This window comes from Buceros rhinoceros, unplaced genomic scaffold, assembly GCF_000710305.1.
Source record: "Buceros rhinoceros silvestris isolate BGI_N320 unplaced genomic scaffold, ASM71030v1 scaffold13274, whole genome shotgun sequence".
NCBI lineage: Eukaryota > Metazoa > Chordata > Aves > Bucerotiformes > Bucerotidae > Buceros > Buceros rhinoceros.
In genome coordinates this window covers 13434-36249 of record NW_010410108.1, presented here as the reverse complement: position 1 = coordinate 36249, position 22816 = coordinate 13434, and the positions used below count along the sequence as shown (strand labels likewise).

At 41.2% G+C, this 22816-nt stretch overlaps 1 protein-coding gene across 1 annotated transcript in view; it reads left to right on the top strand.

Annotated features, from left to right (window-relative positions):
• LOC104492880 (CLIP-associating protein 1-like) overlaps positions 1-22816 on the top strand; it is a gene marked incomplete at its 3' end in the record, with an annotated part of 50261 nt that overhangs the window by 20872 nt on the left and 6573 nt on the right. The window contains exons 8-15 of the mRNA XM_010135483.1: positions 15790-15942; positions 16870-16943; positions 17718-17810; positions 19113-19258; positions 19975-20110; positions 20819-20889; positions 21826-21885; positions 22605-22682. Of these exons, the coding sequence (XP_010133785.1) occupies positions 15790-15942; positions 16870-16943; positions 17718-17810; positions 19113-19258; positions 19975-20110; positions 20819-20889; positions 21826-21885; positions 22605-22682 (811 nt within the window). The remainder of the gene's footprint in view (positions 1-15789; positions 15943-16869; positions 16944-17717; positions 17811-19112; positions 19259-19974; positions 20111-20818; positions 20890-21825; positions 21886-22604; positions 22683-22816) is intronic.

Here is a 22816-nt window from a genome sequence, read left to right as displayed (position 1 = left end):
GTCCTCTCTGAGGACCGATAGCTGCAGATACTTATCTTGGGGTGATTATCTTCTTAGTGAACTTGGAAAACAAATCTCTTCTTCTGAGTCATCACTTAGAGTAAACCTGGATTCTGAGAAAGAGTTCATGAGCAGTACTGTGCTGAAAAAAACCCCAGGAACTAGTTCAAGACCATTATCTCAGCCTGGAAACTTGTTATGGGTTTTCCAAGATAGAAGTGCCTCAGACTTCAGCCTTATTTATATTGATTTGCTGAACAAGCCAAAGTTTAGGATTAAAGCAGCCTGATTAGTTTCTAGTGTCACTCCCCATTAGGACTTAACACTCAAATGTTGCGCTGCCTGTTTTTGCGGTTGGTTGCTCACATGCTCCTTTCCTGACTGGTAGGGAATTGCAGTATTGTCAATGCACTTTTATCTTGATTTCTCTGCCTGTTCTCATGCTCCCAAAATGCAAAGGTGTCTCAGACTTGTCCCAGAGAGCAGATGGACCTGAAGTTTTGGGGGACTATCCAGAAAGTCTTCATGCATTAAAATATGTGCCATGATACATTTTAGGAATATTTAGGAGGAAGGTTTAAATTGGTCATGCTTGATTCATCCTAGGCAGTTATCTAGCCAGTGTCTAGCAACCTATAAAATATCAACCAAGGCAGCATTCTTAGTGGGGTTATTAGACACTGGAATTTTCTCATGGGTATGATGTTGGTTTAGGCATTTTTTTTTTTACTTTTAACATCAAACTCTATGAAGTGGCTTTCTAATAATGGAGGATAAGGAATCATGACTTCAATCACTAGGAAGCGTTTAATTGAAGTGCTGGACTGAAAGGGATGCCTGTTTCTTTCTTTTTGAGCATGATGTAAGTTGGTTTGACGAATAAGGAGATGTGTACACCAGTTCCCAGGATGGCTCACAAAGCACACAACTCTTGAAGTACCGTTATGTATGTCTTGCAACACTCTCTCTCTTCCTTTCTTTACTCCCTATCCCAGCTTCCCTCTGTGTTACATAAACTTGGTGTCTTTGCCTCTCCTTGGTACTTCTCAGAGCCTATTTCCATCTCTCAAAACTTCAACTTGGGTAATGTACATCAAGTGTATTAAGCTCTGTGTTGGCTACCTAGTTAGATGCATTGCTGGACCACAGAGAGACCAAAAATAACGGCTGTGCTGGCAGTAAAAATGTGTTCTGCCTTTACCTGATCAGTGTTTAACCCGTTTCTCAAAAAAAATATCCAGCCCACTCCAAATTAGCCATCACATTTAGAATATGGTTGGATGGTGTCTGGTGGCAGCTGAATGGAGAGAATAACCTCCTAACCTTAATTTCCTGGTATACTCCTCACAGTTGGCAGGACAAGTTGCCAAGGTGGGGGGTCTGCATAGGTGGTGCTGGAACAAGTTTGCACTTGAAAGATTTCACTGTGTTGGGTAATCTCTGCATTTCAGGCAAGTACTAAAAATCCACGTGAGTTTTAAGGTTTATGAGTTCAAGCTTTAAGGTGAATTGAACATCCTAGAACTTACCAGTAAGAACTGTTAATCTTAATATGTGTATTTATGATTTTCTTTAATATTTGGCACAGTATTTAACAAAGCAGAAACACAGTGGTGTGATGGAGTCTGTGCTTCTCCTGGTGGCTTCTGCTTACAGCATGAGCAGCCTGCTGAAGCGGGGACAGCTGTTAGGAGCCGAGTCTTTATAGGGACTATACAGCTTGCAATTTAGGGATAAAGAGTAAATGTCACCTGTGAAGGGCAGTATCTCTCTACAGGGCAGACAAATCAGTGCAGGAGGGAAGAAGCTGCTGATTTGTCGGTTTGAATTTTTAGTGCAGTGATCTTTCAGGATCACGGATGTACAAAATGGCTGTGCATTTGTACAATGTACAAAATTGTACGTTTGCTTTTGGGAGTGGAGGGATCTCAAGCTGGTTTAGGTAATGGTTCTTCGTATTAATGAAGTGTTGTCGTCTTTTTGGTTTTGACTCATTGACTCCTTTCAAGTCTTGCATGGAGGCAGATGTGCCTGTGTGAAACCAGGAGTCTATAGAAATGGAAATCAGTTGTTTAGTTAACTTGAGACTGGGATGGAGGTTTATCTTTGCATCTGCATAGATCTGAGATTCCTTATGGCTGTTCAAATCTGGGGTGTTTAGTTTCACAAATGCCAAATGGTTGATGTTGCCTCATTTAATGATTTCAGTGTATCCTCTCAATGAAGAAGGATGGTGAGAGTTAAAGCAGCAGTGCTCACTCCCTTGTCTGAATCTTGTTCTACATCAGCTGCTCTTAAGGTGGCAAAATCACCTGTGGGATGGTGTCTCTGCTAAGGAAAGATGAGTTATTTTTCTTTTTTTTTTTTTTTTTTTTTTTTTTTTTTTTTTTCTCCAGCAGTGGGGGAAATGGCTAAGGCAGGCTTTCTCTGCAATCAGTGTTCCCAGCTTTTGCGTGGGAACCAATCTGTATTTTAATGTCTCCAATTCCATTTAGGTCAGGATTTGTTCTGTGAAGTCTGTAACAGCTCTATCCAGAGTAAGATGTTTCACTGGGTTGTGAATAATGTTTGTGTTCTTTGTGGTAAATGCGAATGATTCTGCTTGGCTTAACTTTCTTTAGGGCTGAGTTAAATTATATTACCTTGCATTTGCTGTAGTTTAAAAGCAGCACAAGGGCTATCACTGTGGCTCAGCTGGTGTCTTACAACTTGTTAAACAGCAATAATTTGATAGCGAGTCTGAGTCCTGAGGCCATTCATCCTTTGTTTTTTACTTGACAGACTTTGCTCTTAAACCAGAGGAGGTCTTTTCCCTGCTTGTAATGTAAATATGTTTATTAATAGCTTCCACCGCCTCTTACCACGATATGAACTTTGATTTAAACCAAGGGACTAAGGTCAAAATTAGCCTGTCCTTAGACCCTTTGTGTAGCTCTTGTGGGTAAGGTGGTCTTGGGGCTAGAGTCGAGTGGTATAGAATATACGGTAGAGGTACTGGTAGAATTCAGGTCAGGTGAATGAAGATTTTACTGGTCTGACACACCACGTTTTTCCAGTTCTGATTTCTTAATTGCTCCTGACTGATCTTTTTATTTAATGTGGATTTATGTGGGGAAACTGATTTGAGTAATTTTTTTTTTTCATGGATTTAACAGCTGTGGAAGTCTTCTGCTGTGCACCCAATAGTAACCATCCTGTTTTCCTCCCGTATAAAGAACTCATATGACCAGCTGTGGCACTGAAGTCGATTACTGAGTCCCATTTGGGACCACCTTTCATTTATGGCCGAAAATTTTGTGTGGCTGGGTGACAGGCTTAAGTTTTACTTAGGTGCAGAGATCTGGGGATGGTTGTAAAAGGAGACTGAGCCATGGCGAGAAAGTGAATAGCACCATTGATGGAGGCCAGATAAGGATGGGTTAGGTAGGATTATGTCAAACTGATTAGGACGTAAGTACTTGCATTTCTTTAACTGCCTTTTTTCTTTTAAAAGAAAGGGAGGAGGATCTTTGTGCTTGTTTTTCCTGTATATAAAGTCTGAATAACAGTAATTACTTTTAACTATGTTCTGACTGCATTATTTGTATTGTAAGCTCATTGGGAAAGATGCTTTTTTTCTTTGTGGCACATTAGAGCCCCCCTTCTTGTTCAGAGTTTCATATTGCCTCTGAAATATGAATATTGTATTTGGTAGTCCAAAGTCATTAATGACAAAAAGAGTGAAAGTTTCAGCAATGTCTTGATTCACCTGTGTGTTTTCACTTTTTTCCCCTGAATATGCAGATTTAATTGTCATACCTAATGATGATATTTCTTTATGGGGAAGGAATGTGGATGAAGGAACTTAGATCTATTTTTTGTTTTAAAGGAGTTGCATGGGGGGGAAACAAGCTTTGGGAAAACAGAAGCCATGCTGACTTAATATTTTATAAACTGTGAGACATTTTTGGCTTTGCAGCTTTTTCTCCATGACTTTTCCTTGAGGCAATGGTTTGCTTAAAATGTAGCTTGAAAGGGTGGGTGAGGAAGGCCTGAGAAACCGATGTGTCTCAGGAACTGGAGCTTTCGATTTGTAGATCAGGAATTCAGACTGTGCTTCTATTGGAAGACATATTTACACATTTTAGATTCCATTATCCAACCAGGTGGAAACCATCTTCTGTAGTGAAGTGTCTGTTGAATAAGCCACTACTTAGTGTACTGAAACCTCTCCATGCTTGTTTGAAATCGCATAGAAGGAAATCTGAGATATTAACATCTTAAAAAATAATCAGGTCAAGTTCTGCATACTCTTGCGTTAACCTCCATCCCCAACGTGTAGAGCTGAAAGCAGAATTTAGCCTAGCGTGGTGGCGATTAAATAAAGGTAATCCTCTACTTGCATACATCTTCTGGCATTTGCTCTGATTCTGACCTATATGCCTGACTCAAAATCAGCTTCCTCATGTGTGTTCCGTCTCTGTTTCCACTGTGTCAAAGAACTGGAGCTACTCCTATCTAGATCATACACAAATCTGTGTAAAGTATTATTAGAACGAATCATTGTTGAAAATCCATTCTGAAAGTTACTGAACAATATTTTTTTTTTTTTTTACTAAAGGTAAAACACTTAGTGTTGCTGCTCTTACTACTCTGAGGTTGGGTGATTTTTTTCAAACCAGTCATCAGTGTCCAAAATGTTTTCATAACCTATTATCTACTAGTTTCTGCTTTTACTTCTAAAAAAACCCCAAAACCAAACCACACATTTTCAAAGTTACTGTTGAAGTCACTGATCTTGAGTATGGTTTCGGTACTTTTTTCTACAATGATCCTGGGAAATGTCAAATGCTAGTTATTCAGTTACTGAGTTTACATCCCCAGTGTCTCAAAAGACAATAAAGAATGGGTTTGATTGTCAACAGACCGTTGATTTTCTCTGCCAACACCTACCAGGGTGGGTGAGTTGTGGGTAGGGACTCACTAGCTCTAACGGGTTGCTGATCTAACCTATGGTTGTGGTTGAATATGCTGATGTAGACATTATAGAAGCTGGTGTGGGCTGCAAACATTGGCACTGGCATAATGGTGCTGAAGTATGGTTTGTAAGATCTTGTGCGCGTGCAGTTTTTCAAAGGTAGGCTCTGCTTGCTTGCACAGAGCTGAACTGAGGTGGTGGTGGGGTGGCAAAAGTCCTCATCCTCTGAGTGCTAGTTTTATTGGGAGTAGGCAGAAACTTTTGCTTTTGGTACATTAGGAGAGTGCTGACGCAGCCAGTCAGTACTACTAAGGACTCCAGAGCAAGAGTCAACATCAAGTTGGGTTCCCCATCCCTTTCTTTTGCTAACAGCTGCAGTGGGTACTCTGGAGAACATATACCTGACTCTTCAACCTGGTAGCAATTGTTGCAGGAGCTCCTGGTGCCATTGCCAGACCTGTTTTCTGTCAGAAGTGTCTCAAGCCACTGTTTGGTAACCATTTGTAGATACAGAGCATAATCTTGGTTATAAAATCCAACCTTGAATTATTTTTTAAACAAACAAAGCTCTTATATACGCTTTGTTTGCCTTCACGGTTTCTAGTAATATCCATCTTTACTAGTTGAAGCACTTATTTATGCTAGAGGTTCCTGGTCATCATGCTGGTCATATTTGTAGTAATTAATAATCTTTCTTGAGATAGGCTGAGTTAGTGCTGCCTGGTGCTCCCCAGTTTTCCTTTCATGATTGTTCAACCACCTGCAGTTTTACACATTCCTGTCTCATGATTATTGCCCCACTGAACATTTTACAGGATTTTAAATGGTAATCTAATTAAAAAATATTATTATACAGCAGGCCAGGCATTCTTGGTGGGAGTCATTGATGCAAAATACCGCACAGTTTTTGCAGATGTAGTACCTATGTTCTTGCATTAGCTCTTAACCAGGCAGATGAATGCCTCAGGATGGAAGCCCTGACTCCTCTGTTCTGTAGCTGTATAGGAGACATACGTTGACAGCCTTGTTTTTTTCCTTCATTGTTTAGCAATAACTGCATACATTGTGTTTCTTGGCTCAGAGGGGGCTTGGGAAGTTTAGGATGGCCCACCATCTCATAGGAGGAAATGTGGGAAATGTGAAGCGATGGGCAATGTTGCCACTGTTACTGATTGTAAATGCACCTAAATGATGGTCTCATGTAGGGCTGGCACTATAGCTTCCCCAGCTGCCTCCAACACACATCCTACTGGCTTAACTTCCCCTGTCAGAGGACAGCTATACTCTAAGACCTGTCCAGAAAGGAAACAAGGCTGCAATTTGGTGCTTTTACCTCCTTGTAGGTATTCCTAGAAAGCTTTCTGCTGTGGGACTGGGGAGGCTGTTCTGTGGCGGCTGGAAGTGGGACCTCTGCAGGCATTTCTGCCCCCAAAATGTGCTCTGTGTAACTTGGGGCAGTAAGATACTTCTGGCCTTTTTGTAACAGTGCTTGGCCCTAAAAATGTCAGGGTGCTTTTTCTTCCTTATGCAGCTACGTGAGCTGGTGGTTGATGCTTTACACCTCAGTGTGCTGTGTGTATAGAAAATGAGCAGCCCTTCAGGAAGCAGTAAATGATAGCAATATAAAGTGCAATTTTCTTTTGTTGACAACGATGTGTCTTAGGGCAGTCGGCATCTAGGTGAGCTGCTCTCGTGGTAATTCCCTGAGCCAGGCAGAGAGGGATTTGTGCAGAGCATGCCAGCTGGGCAGGCTGGAGAAGTGCCTCTTCCTATGATGTCATGGCAACAGATGGTGGTGATAGCTGGAAACTGAACCTGGTGTTTGGGGCTAGAGGCACCTGATGGGTCTGCACCCCATGCTCCTGTCCTTCATGAATGAAAAGCATCTGTCCTTTTAAAGGCTTCTGATTGCTTGTGTGCCTTTCAATTCACTTTATTTATATAGGGTATAGGCAGTCCAGGTAAGACAAAACTTCATCTATTGATTCCTCAGGTATCTGCTTTTCATGTGGGTTTTGGCCAAGAAACCCCAGGCCATCACCAGCAGATGTCTCCTGGGAGCTTGGTTTAGCACTGGCTTCCGTGCTTTCCTTTAGCACTGCTGGGTACCAATCCTGTGAAATACAGAGAACTCAATTTCAAGTGAGGCTAAGCTTCAAGCAACCTGTCAAGGACAACAGAATTAAAACATTTTTTCCCAATACCTTGTGATGCGATTTCTAGCTCTTCTGAGCCATTTGCCAATGTCCTTTTTTGAATATACATAAACCAGTTTCAAAGATAATATTGGGAAAATAAGAAAATATTTGGGACGCTACTTACAGCTTCAGTAGAAGGGAGAAGTGATGCAGGAAAAAAAACGCCGTGTTTAGGAAGGGAGCTTATCCAGATTCTGGCAGTGCCCTGAAGTCTTCATACCCTTGGAAATGTCCCTCAGCAAGTCTGTTTCAGTTCACTCGTTAAAATAACAACAAATACTTCTTGCTGTTGGTGAATGACTGTGCCTTTTAACCAGATTTATGTGATTTTTCGAACAAGTACTGTGCGAGGTCAGCCATAGACCCAGATATAGGAAGCTGTTGCCTGGACTAGTGGGTGTAGTGTGGATGACGAGTAGCTGCATGATGCTGCTGCTCATTTTGCCCACTGCCTGAATGTCCGACTGAGCAGAGGCTCACTGCCAGCACAGGAGGGAGCTCAGGCTGTTGCCGTAAGTTTTCTGGCAAATGCAAAGGGCTGGCTAAAAGCTGGAGGTGAGGGCAAGGAAGTGAAAGGTTTGTTGCTTGCTCTTCAACCTGCTGCATCCCTGCCACATGTGAGTACAGAGATGGCGCCTGAGGGAGCTCCTGTGTTTCTGCAAAGATTCGCTATATTTTATTAAATTATTTGCCTAAATAATTAAACTTTAGTAAGGTACGTTGGCACTGTGCAGCACAGAGGATTAATATTAAGATGGAAATTTTGAGGAGTGAGAGAAGGCTTTCCTGCAGCTCTACCAGTCCCGCAATAAGGCTGCTGATTCCTGTAGTTCTGGAAAAAGATATTTACCGTCTCTGAAAGATTCCCCTGGACCATGCTGTATAAATAGCCTTTCTCATTGATCGGTATCTCTAGGGCTCAGAGTCTATGACCCACTTTGTGTTTTTAGCTGCGAAGATTATGCTAACGAGAGTGCGGTGAGAGAGCGATGGCTGTGCCCGGGGCTGCTGCTGGCCTGTTTCTGCCTGGTGCGATTTAAAGGGTATTTTCAATGGTCCAGGACAAAAAAGGGACAGCACCCCCAAGTGCAGTCAGGAGGGAAGGCTGTGACAGTGGAATGCAGAAATGACACCCTGTCGTGACATGCTTAATGAACTCATAGTTGGTGTGTTGGAGATACTCATATCTCTGAACGGATGGCCTGGCTGTCAGTGGCAGGCAGGCACCCTGCAAAGCCTCGTGATCAGCCTCTGGGTGACAGGAGGGGTGAGTGCAGGGTAGGAAAAAGCTCATTTTGCTCTTTAAAGTTAAAGCCTTTGTAAACATGGGGTTTTGCAGTGGGAGTGTTTTTTTTTTTTTTTTTTTTTTTTTTTCAACACAAACTTTTTGGGATTTTTTGCTCTTTAAAGTTAAAGCCTTTGTAAACATGGGGTTTTGCAGTGGGAGTGTTTTTTTTTTTTTTTTTTTTTTTCCCAAGGTACATGTTGTGGATTTCCTGATGCTCTTGAGGTCTAGAGGAAAGTTGTGTGGCTGGCTGGGAAGGGCACTGTGGGAATATTGTATTTCAAAGGATGACTTTGAGGAAGAGAGATCCTTATCTTTCTCATCTCACTTTTTTGGTTTGTGTGCCTTCTGTGTCTGTTTCTTTATTTTTCTTTTTGTCAGTATGGGTGAAGGCTTTGTGCAGCTCCTAGCACATGAGTGTTCGGTCCTTGTTTAGGTGCCTGCATGAACTGTACTGAAGTAATTAGGAAAACTATTTTTATGGCTATTTTTATGGCCTTATCTTGGCTTTTGGTGCTTCTATGAATTCTTTTTGAGCTGTTGCTCCTTCACTCGTAGCTATTTTGTTGTCTCCTATTAGTGCTTAATTTTATAGCGCTTGTAGAAATGTGAAACCTTTGTACTGCCGCTTTTCTAAATCTTAAAGCTGGCAGAAACTTTCATATTGTTGAAAACTGCGTGAATTATGGTTTCACTAACTCTTAAAAATTCCGCTTTCCCAGTGTGTTAGTTTCAGGCACAGAAGTTTCTGAAAAGTGCTTTGTCTGCTGTGGTGTTAGTTGTGTTAATACTCGTATGCTATTAGAGAATGGATGCCATGTCTTGTTAACATGATATTGTCAACCTTATGGTTTTAAAAATCATGTTTTGAAGCAAACAGGCTCATAAATATTGTATCATTTTTGTTTGTCTCTTGTTTTCAAGTCTTTAAGGCTCTTGTTCTCAAGCTTCCCTATACCCATCAGGGACAAAACTTAAACTGGAGCCATCTGATTTCAGGATTGAAAATTATAATATCCCTCAGTAAAGTAACTTGAATCAGTCATGAGCTGCATGATTTCGGTTTAGTCTTCTGCAGGAAGATTTTGTGTGGTGGCTGGACTTACTAGGCCAGTCCTTGAGAACAGATTCTGGATGTTGCCAGGGCTATTACGTATCCTCTGAGGTAGAAGTTGGAGTTTGCTTTTTATATGTGAATTGTGTCTGGCTAGTCTGCTGGATATGGTCAGGTCAGGGCATACATCCACTTCTTCAGTTAACTTTACCATGCTGGAATTGATTTAATAAATATGGGATTCCTCACTGACAGAAATGTGTTTTGTTTATTATTGTACTACTGCCTGATTGTTTTTCTGCTTACAGAGGGATGGCAGACATCAGTACTCAGAAATCACTGCATCCGTGTGCTTGGGACTGAGCAGGATGTGTATCAGAACAACTGCCTGTGTAAATATGGTGTATCTGGAGCAGAAAAGAATTCCAAGTGTTACTTCTTTTAGGAATCTTTTTTCCCTATATGATACCAGTTGAAGACCTGTTAAATTATGAGCGTCTTCCTTAGGTCATAATAAGAAAGAATGAGGCACCAGCCAAAATAATGAGCGTGACCTTTCATAGCTAAGGAAGGAAAATTGAAAGATTTTTCTTGATTGAACAAGCACATGGGTGTTGGAAGGATTATTAAAATAAAAAGCACTTCTCCACTTACCAGGCATAACATTCTTGGCTTGCATCTCTACCTCCTTTCCTGTGGCTGATGGCAGCCATATTGCTTATTGTATTTATTATGATCATAAATACCTTGTCTAGACTTAGAGCGTAGAAACCTTATGCAGAAGACAAACTCCCACCCACAATTTATACATATTTTTGTTTATATAGGGCAATGTATGTGAGATAAGAGAAGGAAGCCAAGGTAATGTTGATATGCATATCCTTGCAGACACAGTCATTGCAGTGGCTGACTCAGTCCTGGTGAGCTCTTGGAGGGAACCCTGCTGAGGCTGGGTGTTTGGGAGTCCTTTTCAAAGCCAGTTCTGGAGGATGATGAGGTGATGAATAGTGTCAGAAGGCAGCAGCGGGGATGGGCTGGGCCTGGAGCTGGTGTCTGGATCACCCTGGGAGAACTGGACCCAAGGGCAACAGTGGGCTGAATGGGATCATGGAGTCCAAGCAGGCAGCCTTTTAAAAGCTCAAAACACTGTGTGCAGCATGGAGGGTAGGGAATGAGGGTCTGTGGCTGTGAGAAAGCAGCTGGGAAACTGGGAGATGGCTGAGAAACCCTAATGCTGTGCTGTGGCTGTGTCCTTCTGCTTGAGGCTGTGACTCCTCTTTTTTAAACTTAATCCTGCTGAGGAGCCATATCCGTGTCTCTATCTTAAGTGGGTTAATAAACTCATTTTCCTGGAGAAATCTATGCAGTACCTGTGTTGGAGTTGGGCAGGCTTGCAGCTAAGCTATACAGGGGCTTGGTGTGTGCTAAAGGGAGGAGGCATTTAACCTCAGCTGAAGCTGTCTTGCTTCGAGACTGGTCAGATACCCACAGAGAGGAGTGAACTGTTGCTCGTCTTACGGGAGTAAGTTAGCGCTGGAGATGTGAGTGACAGATGCTGGCCTTGGGGGAGGGCATGAGCTGAGGTGTCCAAGGGGTGTCTGTCTCAAACATTGACCAATGCATGTGGGATCATGTCTGGCAAAAAAAAAAAAAAAGAGTAAGGAGGAACACACCCTGTTTTATTTAGCATTACTAGGTTCACCTGTGCTCATTCTTGGCTTTTACAGGGAGCTCTCAGATCTTCAGGGAGTTGGGCATTGCCCACCTAGTAGAAGGTTGGATTGAGCATGAGATTTTGATGTGCTGAAATGTATGGCAGCTTCAGCAGTTTTAAGTGTCTGCTCCTGTGCTGGGCGCCACATAGTATGTTGGAAGGCAGGTTTCTCTAGTGCCATTCACCTTCACCTGCACCCGAAAGGGAGATTCTCATGAGAGAGGTGCAGTTGATACTTCCAAGTTATATCCATCTCACGTACTTAAGCTGCACTGATGCTTGGAGATGGGACACATGACAAATGGGCACAGTGAGGCCAGAGCAAGTGTAGTACCTTGCAGAGTTGGACCTGAAGACTACAGCAGGGCATCTTTGTTAGGAACAGACATGATTGTAAGCTTTTTTCCAGTCTGTGGTCACTACAGAGTAGCTACCTTCTCCAAAACTTAGACAGATTAAGATTTGAATCTGACAAAGTTTATAAAAGCTAGAAGGCTTCTCTTTTCATTGGAAAAGAAATTTGTGACTCAATTACTTTGCTTTAAAAGGTCCCGGGCTGTCAGTTCAGGCAGAGGAAATGCTGGCCCTGGTTTACTGTAGTCGCTGAACAACTCACAGAGTTTCTTCTCCCTGTTTTACACCTTGCCCAGACGTGAAGGGGTTACATTTTACAATGAATAATGACTAAATCTATTCGTCATGGGCAAATGATGACAGCTGTTGAGATGCTCCTGTTAGCGCTTCCCAGGGGATAAAGTCAGGCTGGTTCCCAGTGCAAGCCAGCCCAGCCAGGCAGACTCTGCGCATTTTCATCCCAGATTATTTGTCCCGGGTTCCCCTTGCTGCTGGGAATTTCCTACCTAGAAGTGAACCAAAGTTTCCTGGACTGAAATGGGTGTTGGTGAGAATGCTGCAGAGCTGCAGTCATAGGGAGAGGACCGAAGCCACAGCTGTTTAAATCCATGTGTGAAGACAGCATGCTTAATGAATGCGAGGGGCAATGATTGATTACGTTCCGGACTGAAAGCCGTGGCGCGCCGTGAAGCACTGTTACATCTGGGCATGCTATGGAAAATATGAAGGAATGTTGAGGAAGCTTATTTGCAGAAGGATATGTACTTGTAAGCAAATTTTTTTTTTCTTTTAAATAATATGATGGAATTGAAGAATATGAAGCAAACTGTGTTCTCTGTGTCTCTGAGACAGCGGAGTGGTGAGCAGACAAAGGCCTCTTTTATAAGGGCATGGCTCTGACAGAGAGAACTACACGGCCCTTATAAATGAGCACGGGGCGGGGGGGGTGCGTGTGTGTGTGTGTGTCCTGGGATAGAACATCAGTGGTTATTTAATGTTAGAACACAGCACTGATTCGGCTCCAGTGCACCTCTGCCGGAGTCACAGGAGTTACACCCACGCTGAATTTACCACCTTGTGATTTGCGGATAGGCTGCAAAAAAATTGATCCTAGTTCAGATTATTATTGTGAGCAGAAATCAACGAATGGAGGGGGTGGGAGGGTGAGGAGGGAAGGCTTTGAAATGATAATGTAGAGCAGCTTGTTTTTTCTCTTTATTTTCTGCACTCCCCTGTTCAGGTTTCGTTCTGTTCTTTGTTTCTCTTTCTGTCCAGCACACGTGCTGCTGGAAGACTTGATGTGCAGTTTGGAATGTGGCACTGTCATTCTGCTCTGCTCGGATGAGAAAATGCTCTTGGCTTATTGAAGGGGTATTCTGATTTGATAAATATGTTATGCTTAGTTTGTAAACTTAACAGGAAGATGTGATTGTAATCTGAACATCCCCAAATCTGGGTGGGCTGACTGTTTTTTTTGGGTGGTGTGTATTGGGGTTTTTTTGCCCTTTTTTTTTTTTGCTAATGTGCAGAAAAGCCTCTTTTAAATGAAAAGGATAGTTTATTTAATGGCTAAAATGCTTCAGGAAGTCCAATCCTTTTAATACCTGCTTTTCTTAGATTTCATTTATTACATGTCATAGCAAACCACGCCCTCTTCTCCTTTCAGAGGGGTGAGGTTTTAAAAATACAGATACAAGACGAAGCGAGTTAACTAAGACTGCACCTAGATACCCTGAAATGTCAGCTGGTGGAGAATTTTATTACCAGATGACAAAGGTTTTAAAGTAGTAAAGTATCTTTTGTTCTGAATATGACTGACTTTCTCTTGGCTGGTTTTATGTATACATATATGAGACAATCATTTGCTGAATATCTGTATAGAAGTTTTTGAAATAAATGCAGTTGGGGCAAATTTTACTCAGAACTTTTTGGAATTTGCATCACTTAAACCCCTACCTAGAGCCTTCAGAGATTACATTTTAAAGTCTGTGATCTGCCATGACCTTCTGTATGACCCTTGCCAAATAATATTTTTGAAATAATTCCTGTTTGAACTAGACAGTATCTTTCAGGGGAAAAAAAAATCAGTTTTGCTTTTTAAGAACTGCCTGTGGTAGAGCTGCTGTGTGACACACCTCCTAACCTCACAGAGTCAGTCCTATGATTATTGCAAAAAGGGAGGGGAAAAAATGCAATTTGGAATTTAATTTGTTTTTAACCTTCAGCCAGTGGCCTTGTTGTATACTGTTCTATTAGGGAGAAAGAATATTAATAAATCATGCTGATAAACTACATTAATAAATCTTGAGTTGCTGTGTTAACACAGAATACACTCAAGCAACTTGTTAAGCATCTGGCCAGGCTAAACAGTCTCCTGCAGTGACTTTTCGTTTAATTGAATTCAAAACATATTTTCTGATGCTTTAATCATTCTCACGGTTCTTCCCTGAGCTCTTTTCAAATTATTTTTGAATTACATATGTCTTTACAAATGCAGTGCCAGTAGGGAGGTAGCACGGTCTCTGTGGCTGCCTTAAGGCACTGTGTTAGAGTCCACATCCTAACTTATGTGGCTTACGTTCTTCTCCTTAGCTGTGTCACCCTATGTTTCTTGATGTTAAAGTTCAGGTGTTCACTTTTGTCTTTAACTTTTGTCTTATCAACAGTCCTAGTACCTGTTGTTATATTACCCCCTTCTTTTAGATGCTGCTTTTTTTTCCTAGCCCTTTCCCATATTTCAAGATGTATCGAACATCAAAATTAGAGAGATGTCCTTGGCCACACCTTTCTTAGCTTGCTGGATGCTGCTGTCTACCTGCCAGTTCAGTGTGGTGCTGTGATTGGAATATGGCATCGTGTGCATGGGCGCATATCGGAAGTGTGGTTTTCAGGTTTTGAGATGATCTGTGATGTTTCTCCTGCGTCTGGCTGCTAATAAGTCAGTAACACTTTGGGCAGGGAGAACCCCTTAAGGCTGTTGGGCTGATGACAGCACAGGTACCTTTCTTCTGTTGTTTTGCCTCCCCTAGAATATGTCTGTGCTGTTACCAGTTTATTTTCTTACTTTCAGAAAGCTCAAGCTGTGAGAATTTCACTCATTAGTGTCTAACTAAGAGCCTGCATTTGTTACTAGGTGATGGTAGGTGCTTGCCTGAGTAGGGGTGGATTAAAGCACCTGCTTGAGTTTTTGCCAAGTGCAATTTTGCAAAGGACATTTTCCTGAACTGGTGGAGACTGGGTGCATACCTTGGACGTTGGAGGGAATGGTCAAGAAGCAGATCTCAACTCTTGAATGAAGTGTTAGTGTGGAGAAGCTGAGTGATGGGGACTAAGGTGGTTTTCTGGCCTCAACAAAGAACGCGTGCCAGCTCTCGCAGCTCTCTGAACACTGTAACCTTTCAGCTTAAGGCTGATTTTTAAAGTGGATTAGCTAATCTGTGTAAAACTGCAATATAAGCACTACTTTGGAATTGAAGTGACCTTGACTGAGAATCAAAGGGACTGTAATTCATTTTAAGTTAACTTATGTTCACGTTTGGAGGTGGAGGCTGTAGTTCCCTTTGGATGTACACAGAAGGTACAATAAGTTGTAATACACCTTATATCCATCATTTATATGAGTTTGAGGTAACTCTTTTTGTTTCTTTTGGTGATCATTTAAAGTATAGTGAATTTGTAGCTCTAGATGGATCTGTGATTAATGGTCTGTGGTTTATCGCAGCATGGGTGTTGCCATGCAGTCTTTCCTGGGTTACCGTGTTTATTCTTGGTCTGGTGCTGGCAGCCAGCAGGGTTTGACAGGGCTGCCTGTTCCCCTCCAAACTTGGATCTTAAATTTTCTTGTGGTCTTAATTTTGCTACATCCCGTGGCAAAATAGCTTTTAGACGCATAAACGTCAGAGATACAGACTTGTAGACACCCCAAGTGTTATCCATGACTTGCATCTTTCTGCTGTAGATTTGAAAGTTATTGTTGTATCTGAATGCATTCATTGAAAGGGTTTTTTTAACACAGTGGATGCAATTGCAAAGGATTGGGTTCAGTGGCTTGGTTGTCATTCATGAATAACCAGATTTCTAGCATGAAGACTCTGACATGAGAGCTGGCAGAAAAGACCTGAACATGAGGCATGTTTGCCATTGTGTGAGCATGTTCCATGGGATATCCCTTTGCTTCATGGGACTTGCAGCTGAGTGTGCTTTGCTTTTTTTTTTTTTTTTTTGCAGATAAAATTTTTGATGATGAAGACTCCGTGGATGGAAACAGACCTTCCTCAGCTAGCTCCTCTACATCTTCAAAGGCCCCTGCAAACTCACGTAGAGTTGGGATGGGGACTACCCGCCGCCTTGGATCTGCAGCTCTGGGCTCCAAGTCTTCAAGTAAGTCGGTAGCATGTATGAGTTGACCTTTATATGAAGTGTTTGTAGTGTTGATGCTTGAGCTTGTTGCAAGGACTTCCAGCCTGGCCCCCAGGATCCAGTAACAAACTTTTCCCTAGGAAATCATTACAAAACATTATGTTGTCTGCCTGCAACAATCGAACTTTGGTTGGATGAAGCTCCAGGCAGTCCCCAGATCCCTATAATGCATTTTGCATTTTTGAAAGGTTGGACTTGTGTGGTTGCGCACTGAGGGCTATGAGTAAATAAAGTCATTGTTGCAGTGTGTTGATTTTTGCTTTTATAGCTGCAACTCTTTAGCTGAGCTGAGGCAGGCTGCTTACAGCTACATGCTAAACTTCAGCCCACAATCTAAAACTGATGCATTGGCTTTCATCTAAGACCTTTGGTCATTGCTGGTAATGAAGATGCAGGAAGAAAACTTGAACAGTAATCCTCAGTGTGCACATTAATTCTACCTGAGAATTAGAGAAGTGGAGAAAGTTCCTTCTATCAGTCAGTCTATAATCTGATTAGTATTCCAGTGACTATTTATCTTCCTTATCATTTATCCATTTGCACATCTGTCAGTTCTGCACCTTCCTCTGTTATAGTTAAATAAAGTCTCCCGTATAATTCAAGTGAATATTGCCTTTCATCTCTCAGACTGTGTCCCCTAACTGTTGAGTGACTGCCGTAATGACTTTCCTAAGGTGCCCTGTGTGCCTGGGAGTTGAAGGATGCTGTGACTGCCTAGTCCGTGCCTGGCACTGAATTTCCCTGTCTCTGTGTTCATTACATCTGCAGTACTCTGAGGCTGCATGGATAGTGAACTTTCTCCTGATTAGGTGCCTTAATGGCTAGTGGTTTGTTAATTGATTCTCTCTTGATAAGAAGATTGAAAAGGCTTTTTCGTTTGTATGTCAGCAGCCAAAGAGGGAGCAGGTGCTGTGGATGAAGAAGACTTCATTAAGGCATTTGAGGATGTCCCAACGGTTCAGGTAGGTAGAATTACATGTTAAAACACACAGTAATAAAAAGCAGAAGATGGTTATAGGATCTAGTCTTAATCACTGGCCGATTGTGCTTTGTTGTGATGTTGACAAATCTTCTTTAAGGGGGAAGGTGAGTTTCAAGTTGTGGGGAGACAAGTTGTAAATGATGGTATCTGCCTGTAATTTGTGAAATCCTTGAGTTGGAGGGAATGAGGGTGGGAGGGTTGTGATAGTGAATGTGAAGCTAGAACTGGATGTGCATGCTGCATGGTGCACTTAGGTCAGCAGAAGCCTCTCTGTTTCATCTGTACCATCGGGGAACTGAAAGCAATAAAGGTGACTTGTCTCTCTAGCATTGCTTCTGTTGTGAATGTGACAACTGGATAGTGCACGTTTGCTGATAGATTTAGCTGGATAGCTGAGATGTCATGTATCCCCTCTCCTTCCTTCACCAGAGCTTTGTGTTTGGGACAGCTGAACAGCACATGTATTCACTGGTGAGCTTCTGTAGGTCTTGACTAATACAGCCACAGGAATGCTGCTTAAAATTGCGAAAACACAGTAAAATAATAAAAGGTGATCCTTAAATAATCTTACGAGTTTTTAGTAATTTTTTGATTGCTGGAAATGGATGTAAATTCTTTGCACTGTGCAAAGCCAGCTGTGTCCAAGGCTACTGCATGACATTTAAGCATTGAAGCAAAGAATGTAGGTGGGAAGTGACCTGATTTTCTGGACTAAATCTTGCATTGTTCTACTACTTTGTATTTAAACTTGTAGATTTATTCCAGCCGGGATCTTGAGGAATCCATAAACAAAATAAGAGAGATACTATCAGATGATAAGCACGACTGGGAACAGAGAGTTTCTGCGGTAAGTAGTGAACTTAGGTATGAACTCTATTAATAGAATAAATTTTTTTCTGTACTGAGTTTAATAACATTAAAAGGGTACTGGGAGAACCTCAGAGTAAGGCTAGATTGTAGTTTAAGTGTGAGCGTCTGTTTCCTCAGGCTTAAGGGAAATGTTTCCTTATGAGACTGAATTTAAACCACATCTGTGAAAGAAAATGCTGTTTGACATAGGAGAACGTGTTGACAGCATCAGGTTGAACTGGAAGTCTTGCAGCAAATCCAGTTGTAAAACTAGAAATTTGCTAGCAGATGCTGAAATAAAAATGTCACAAGCGGAATATCTTAAAACTCCCTGATGAGGCAAAAAGTCACTTTGCTTATAGAGAACTTATTTATACTTTCGCAAAAGGAGGTGCAAAATAATTCAGTTTTCAATAAATAAATATGACTGTGTGAATTTGGAAGTGGAAAATCATATTATATGCATGTGAAGACTGAGTTGCACTGTGTTTTTCATTATATAAATAGATGCATGTTCTTGCCTACTCTGTGGACTTTCATCACTGGTGTAGCATCTTTGACATGTCTGTCAAATCCTGTATTACAGATCTGAGTAGCAAACTATGCTGATTCAGCTTGCTTCAGGGATTTTGTTTGCTGTACTGAGTAATGGCTTAAATCAAGACACTGTCAAGACATCAGTATACCTAGGGGCCTGTGAAGGTGTCTGAAAGAGTATCTATAGGACGAAATGATGGTATCTGAATATTAATAGAAAATTTCCCATTTTGATGGGGTCAGGGTTCCAATTCTAGTAGAGCCAGATAATTATTTTAATGAAACCAGTAGGTATAGTCTAGGTATTTATGTCAGTATTGCTCAGATCTGAGTATGAGCCATGAACCTTGAAGTCTAGTCATCTTTTTAATACAGCAGTCAGCTGTGAGAGGACCTCAGCTTTAGAAGCTGTTGTGAATAGGTCGTTTCTACAGGGAAGAGAGTAACCTTCAGGATACCTTTTGGCTTAAAAAGTTATGTTTGGGTTATTAACAATAGAGTTAGAGTAAGCAGAATCCAGAAGCAACACTTCTGGATTTCTGTAACAGCTAGAATGTTTATATCATCGTATTAAGTATGTTAACCCATGACTGGAGCGTAAGATATCAAATAATAAATTTGTGTGGACTTTAAGAATAGAGGTGCTCAACTGTTGTTGAGAAACAATTGTATGAGGGCCTTGGAAACCAAGTATCAGCCCTCAACATAACTGTCCTTGTACTGGCTGCTTGTTAACAGTCACAGCTTTCTTTTATGCTAACAGTTGAAAAAGATCCGCTCCCTACTTTTGGCTGGAGCTGCAGAATACGATAATTTCTTCCAACACTTAAGACTTCTGGATGGAGCATTTAAATTATCTGCTAAAGACCTGCGGTCTCAAGTAGTACGAGAGGCTTGTATCACGTTGGGGTAAGTTTGCTTTCTAAATGCACTTGAAATGTGATACAGAAAAAAGGAACAGGCACATCTAGGATGTGACTTGGACTGCTAGTACTACGTAGTTATAGGTAGAACATGATTTTTCTACAGCTGCTTAAAAACACGTCCATGTAGGCCACTAGTCCTATTTCTGCCAAGCTATGTTCTAAGTAGTGTTGATTTGAGATATGCTGAATGAATTGAGCCATGCATTCATACACCAAGGTGGAAGGAATCAACAATAAAGCTGAAGATGTGTATGTTTTGTTCTGGTTCAGTGGAGCTAGTTTATATTTTTGACAGTTTATCCTTTGTGAAATGCTTCAAGAAAAAATGGCGCTGCAGTGTTTTTTAACAGCTTTTTTTGAAATTTGTGCATATTAAAGAAAAATAGGCTGTTTTGGATAAACTGTAATGAACTAAGTTCAGAAAAATGCTTTCTTTCAACATGATCCCATTTGTGTGGTAATAAATTTTTAGCTGTGCTAGTTATTTTATGCTGAATTTACTGTGTTTTAGATTTCAGATGAATATAGAACACAAGTTTGAACAGAGAAACTTTTTTTTTTCCTGTCCTTTGGAGTTGGAGAGGAGGTGTCAGCTGTGAAGATTGATACATCAGATGTGCTTATGTCAGATGTTCTGTGAAAGTCTGACTTGCTTAATCATCAGAACACTTAACAGCATGACTTTATTCTGTTTTTCAGACATTTGTCATCAGTTCTGGGAAACAAGTTTGACCATGGGGCAGAAGCCATCATGCCAACAATTTTTAATCTAATTCCAAATAGTGCCAAAGTCATGGCCACTTCTGGTGTTGTAGCAGTTAGATTAATTATTCGAGTAAGTATACATCAAAAGAGAGTAATGTTGTCATTTCCAAGAACTGGTGTTTCTGAGGAAATATAAATGTTGTTGCAATGAAAATTAGATTAACTGCCTCATCTACTTTTCTGATTAAGCTGGGCTGTCTCAGATGTCGTGCAGCCTTGTGTAGATAATGATAGTTGAACCCTGCCAAAACAGTAGACGACTTTGCAGAGTAAGGTATTTCCATCCCTACAAGAGCTGAGCAGACTTCTTTCTTTGAAGGCATTTTAAAACTGCCTTGCAGGACAAACTCATCCTTTTAACTATGTTCTAAACTCGTCTAGGACAGTGCCTATTTCCTAAAACCATTAGGTCGCAGAGGTGATTTCTGCCTAGTGGTTTGTTGGGGAAGCTATAGATAGCCTCATATCTTTCAGGTTGTCACCACTGACAGTTTAGATCTTCTTGCAGTGAATTCACTTCCTTGACTCACTGGAGCCTGTCATTGTAGAAGAAAATAAATTATCTATTAAAGATATTTTAACAGATAAAATACGAAGTCTCTTTAATAATTAGAATAGTTGTCCATATCTGTTAGTGTTTCTATATTTAGCAGTTCTATTTTTAAGAATGGGACAAAAATAAGTATCTTCATGCTGGGCTCAGGTGGCTGAAAGACATGGCCTTTCATTCCGTGGAAGTGTGGTGTAAAGATTTCTTCCTGTTTTTGTTTTCTTTTAGCATACGCACATCCCTCGGTTAATACCCATCATAACTAGTAACTGTACCTCCAAGTCTGTTGCAGTTAGAAGGTGAGCATTTAGTTGGAATTCACTCTTTTTTCCCAGTAAATAGGTTCACATGTACTTTCTGATAACATTCATGTATTTGTTGTTCGTGAAAAGGGTTGATAATACCCACTTACCAAAGAATGTATCTCATTCTTCCCCATCAGTTGGGATCAAATTCAAAGTCAGGGATCTTGTATAAACCCCATCACTGCAGAGAAGAGGCACTTTTCCGCAAAGAAATGGTTTTTTTAAACGAATCTTTGTGTTTATATGTTGTTACACATCATGTAATTTTGGCTTCTTTACAGACACGTTCCTGTTCCCTAGTACTGGCTGTTACAGAGACGCATTTTCTGTGAGCCAGTCAGCAGAAGTAGTGTTCTGTGATAGCATCATCTGGAAGCTGGATCGGATGTGCTAATTGTCCTTTCTGCGCTTCTAAATGCTTCTCTGCACTTCTAAGTGTACTCCAATTCATAACCTTGCTGTACTACCTAGTACTCTCGTAGTTAGACAAAACAATGGGTTTTGTGATTGCTGTATTTGGAGACAAACCTTGAACAAGTGACAGCACTCTTGTTGTACCTTAGTTTCTTGAAATGAAGAAGGGACATTGAAGAGGTCTGTCTCCACATAAAGCTAAATGTGAAGTTTCTGTGTGAAGCCTGGATGGGTACAAAGTATCATTAACATGGATCTTCTGGGCCTGTATCCTGTTTAATGAAAAGGGGAGCTTTCTGGTTTTTTCTACGTCAGGCCATTGCTTCAGACCTCTCTGTAGTGAGTTGTCTCCAGTTACCACTTCAGTGTTTGTAGAGATGTTTTTACTGGGGTCGTTCCTGAATTCTAATGTCCCCAAAAGCTTCATCACAAAAGATGGCTGTTGTTCAGAGGCAGGTATGGCAAAGTCATGTTAAGTTGAGAGAACTCGGCATTTCTTCTCATTTCTTTTCTCAGGCGCTGTTATGAGTTTTTAGACTTGCTGTTGCAGGAGTGGCAAACACACTCCCTGGAAAGGTAAGCTCTGAAAACAAGTGGGTTAATTCTCTCCTACTTGTGCCTGGGGAGGTTAATTCTGGAGAAAGGATAATCTAGGAAGTGAGTTTATATCAGGTATCTCTAGTAAAGATATTTTTGCCACAAGAAAAGCATGTACATGTGTGTTTACACATCATTCATCCCTGTAGTTTTGACAGTCAGGGTTTGATGAGCCTGTCTTCTATGCCAGCCTTAGAAAACCTGGCTGAGGGAATCCCTGAACTCAGTAGATTTTTTTTTTTTAATATTTTTACTTTTTTACTTTTCTACCCTGAAGTGAGATGATGAGGTGAAGGCTACTACACATCTATCAGAAGTTTCTGAGGCTTCTGCAGTACTTTAGATGAGCGAACAGTGAAAGTAATTTTGCGAGAAGAGACTGGGACGCAATTTCCTTATCCCTAGACTGCACAAGACTATTTAAGGGTTAAGAGAGTGTTAACATAGGCAGTTTCAATAGCTAACTAAAGACTGACCTATGAAGAACACTGCTTGCCTTTTCCTAGTCAGCAGTGTGGGTGAAATAAAACTGACTTGTAAGAGTAAATGAATAAAGGCTCCAAAGGATCTTACATGGAAACGGGAGGATGTGATGAACCATTTGTTCAGGAGACCAAGGCAAACTCAAATTACTCATTTGTTTAAAAATGTGGCACATCTTTCTAGACTGCTGGATAATGTTTTCCTTTTTATTTCAGACACATATCAGTGTTAGCTGAAACGATAAAGAAGGGAATTCATGATGCAGACTCTGAAGCCAGGATAGAGGCAAGAAAGTAAGTAGAAATTGTTGCTGATGTCCTGTCTTCCTCTCCTTCTTTGCCTGTATTGTGTTGTGAGTCGGTGGTATTGCACGTGGGAGACTGAAGGTCAGACAAGTTATGTTCTCCTGGCAGTTGATGCCAACTTT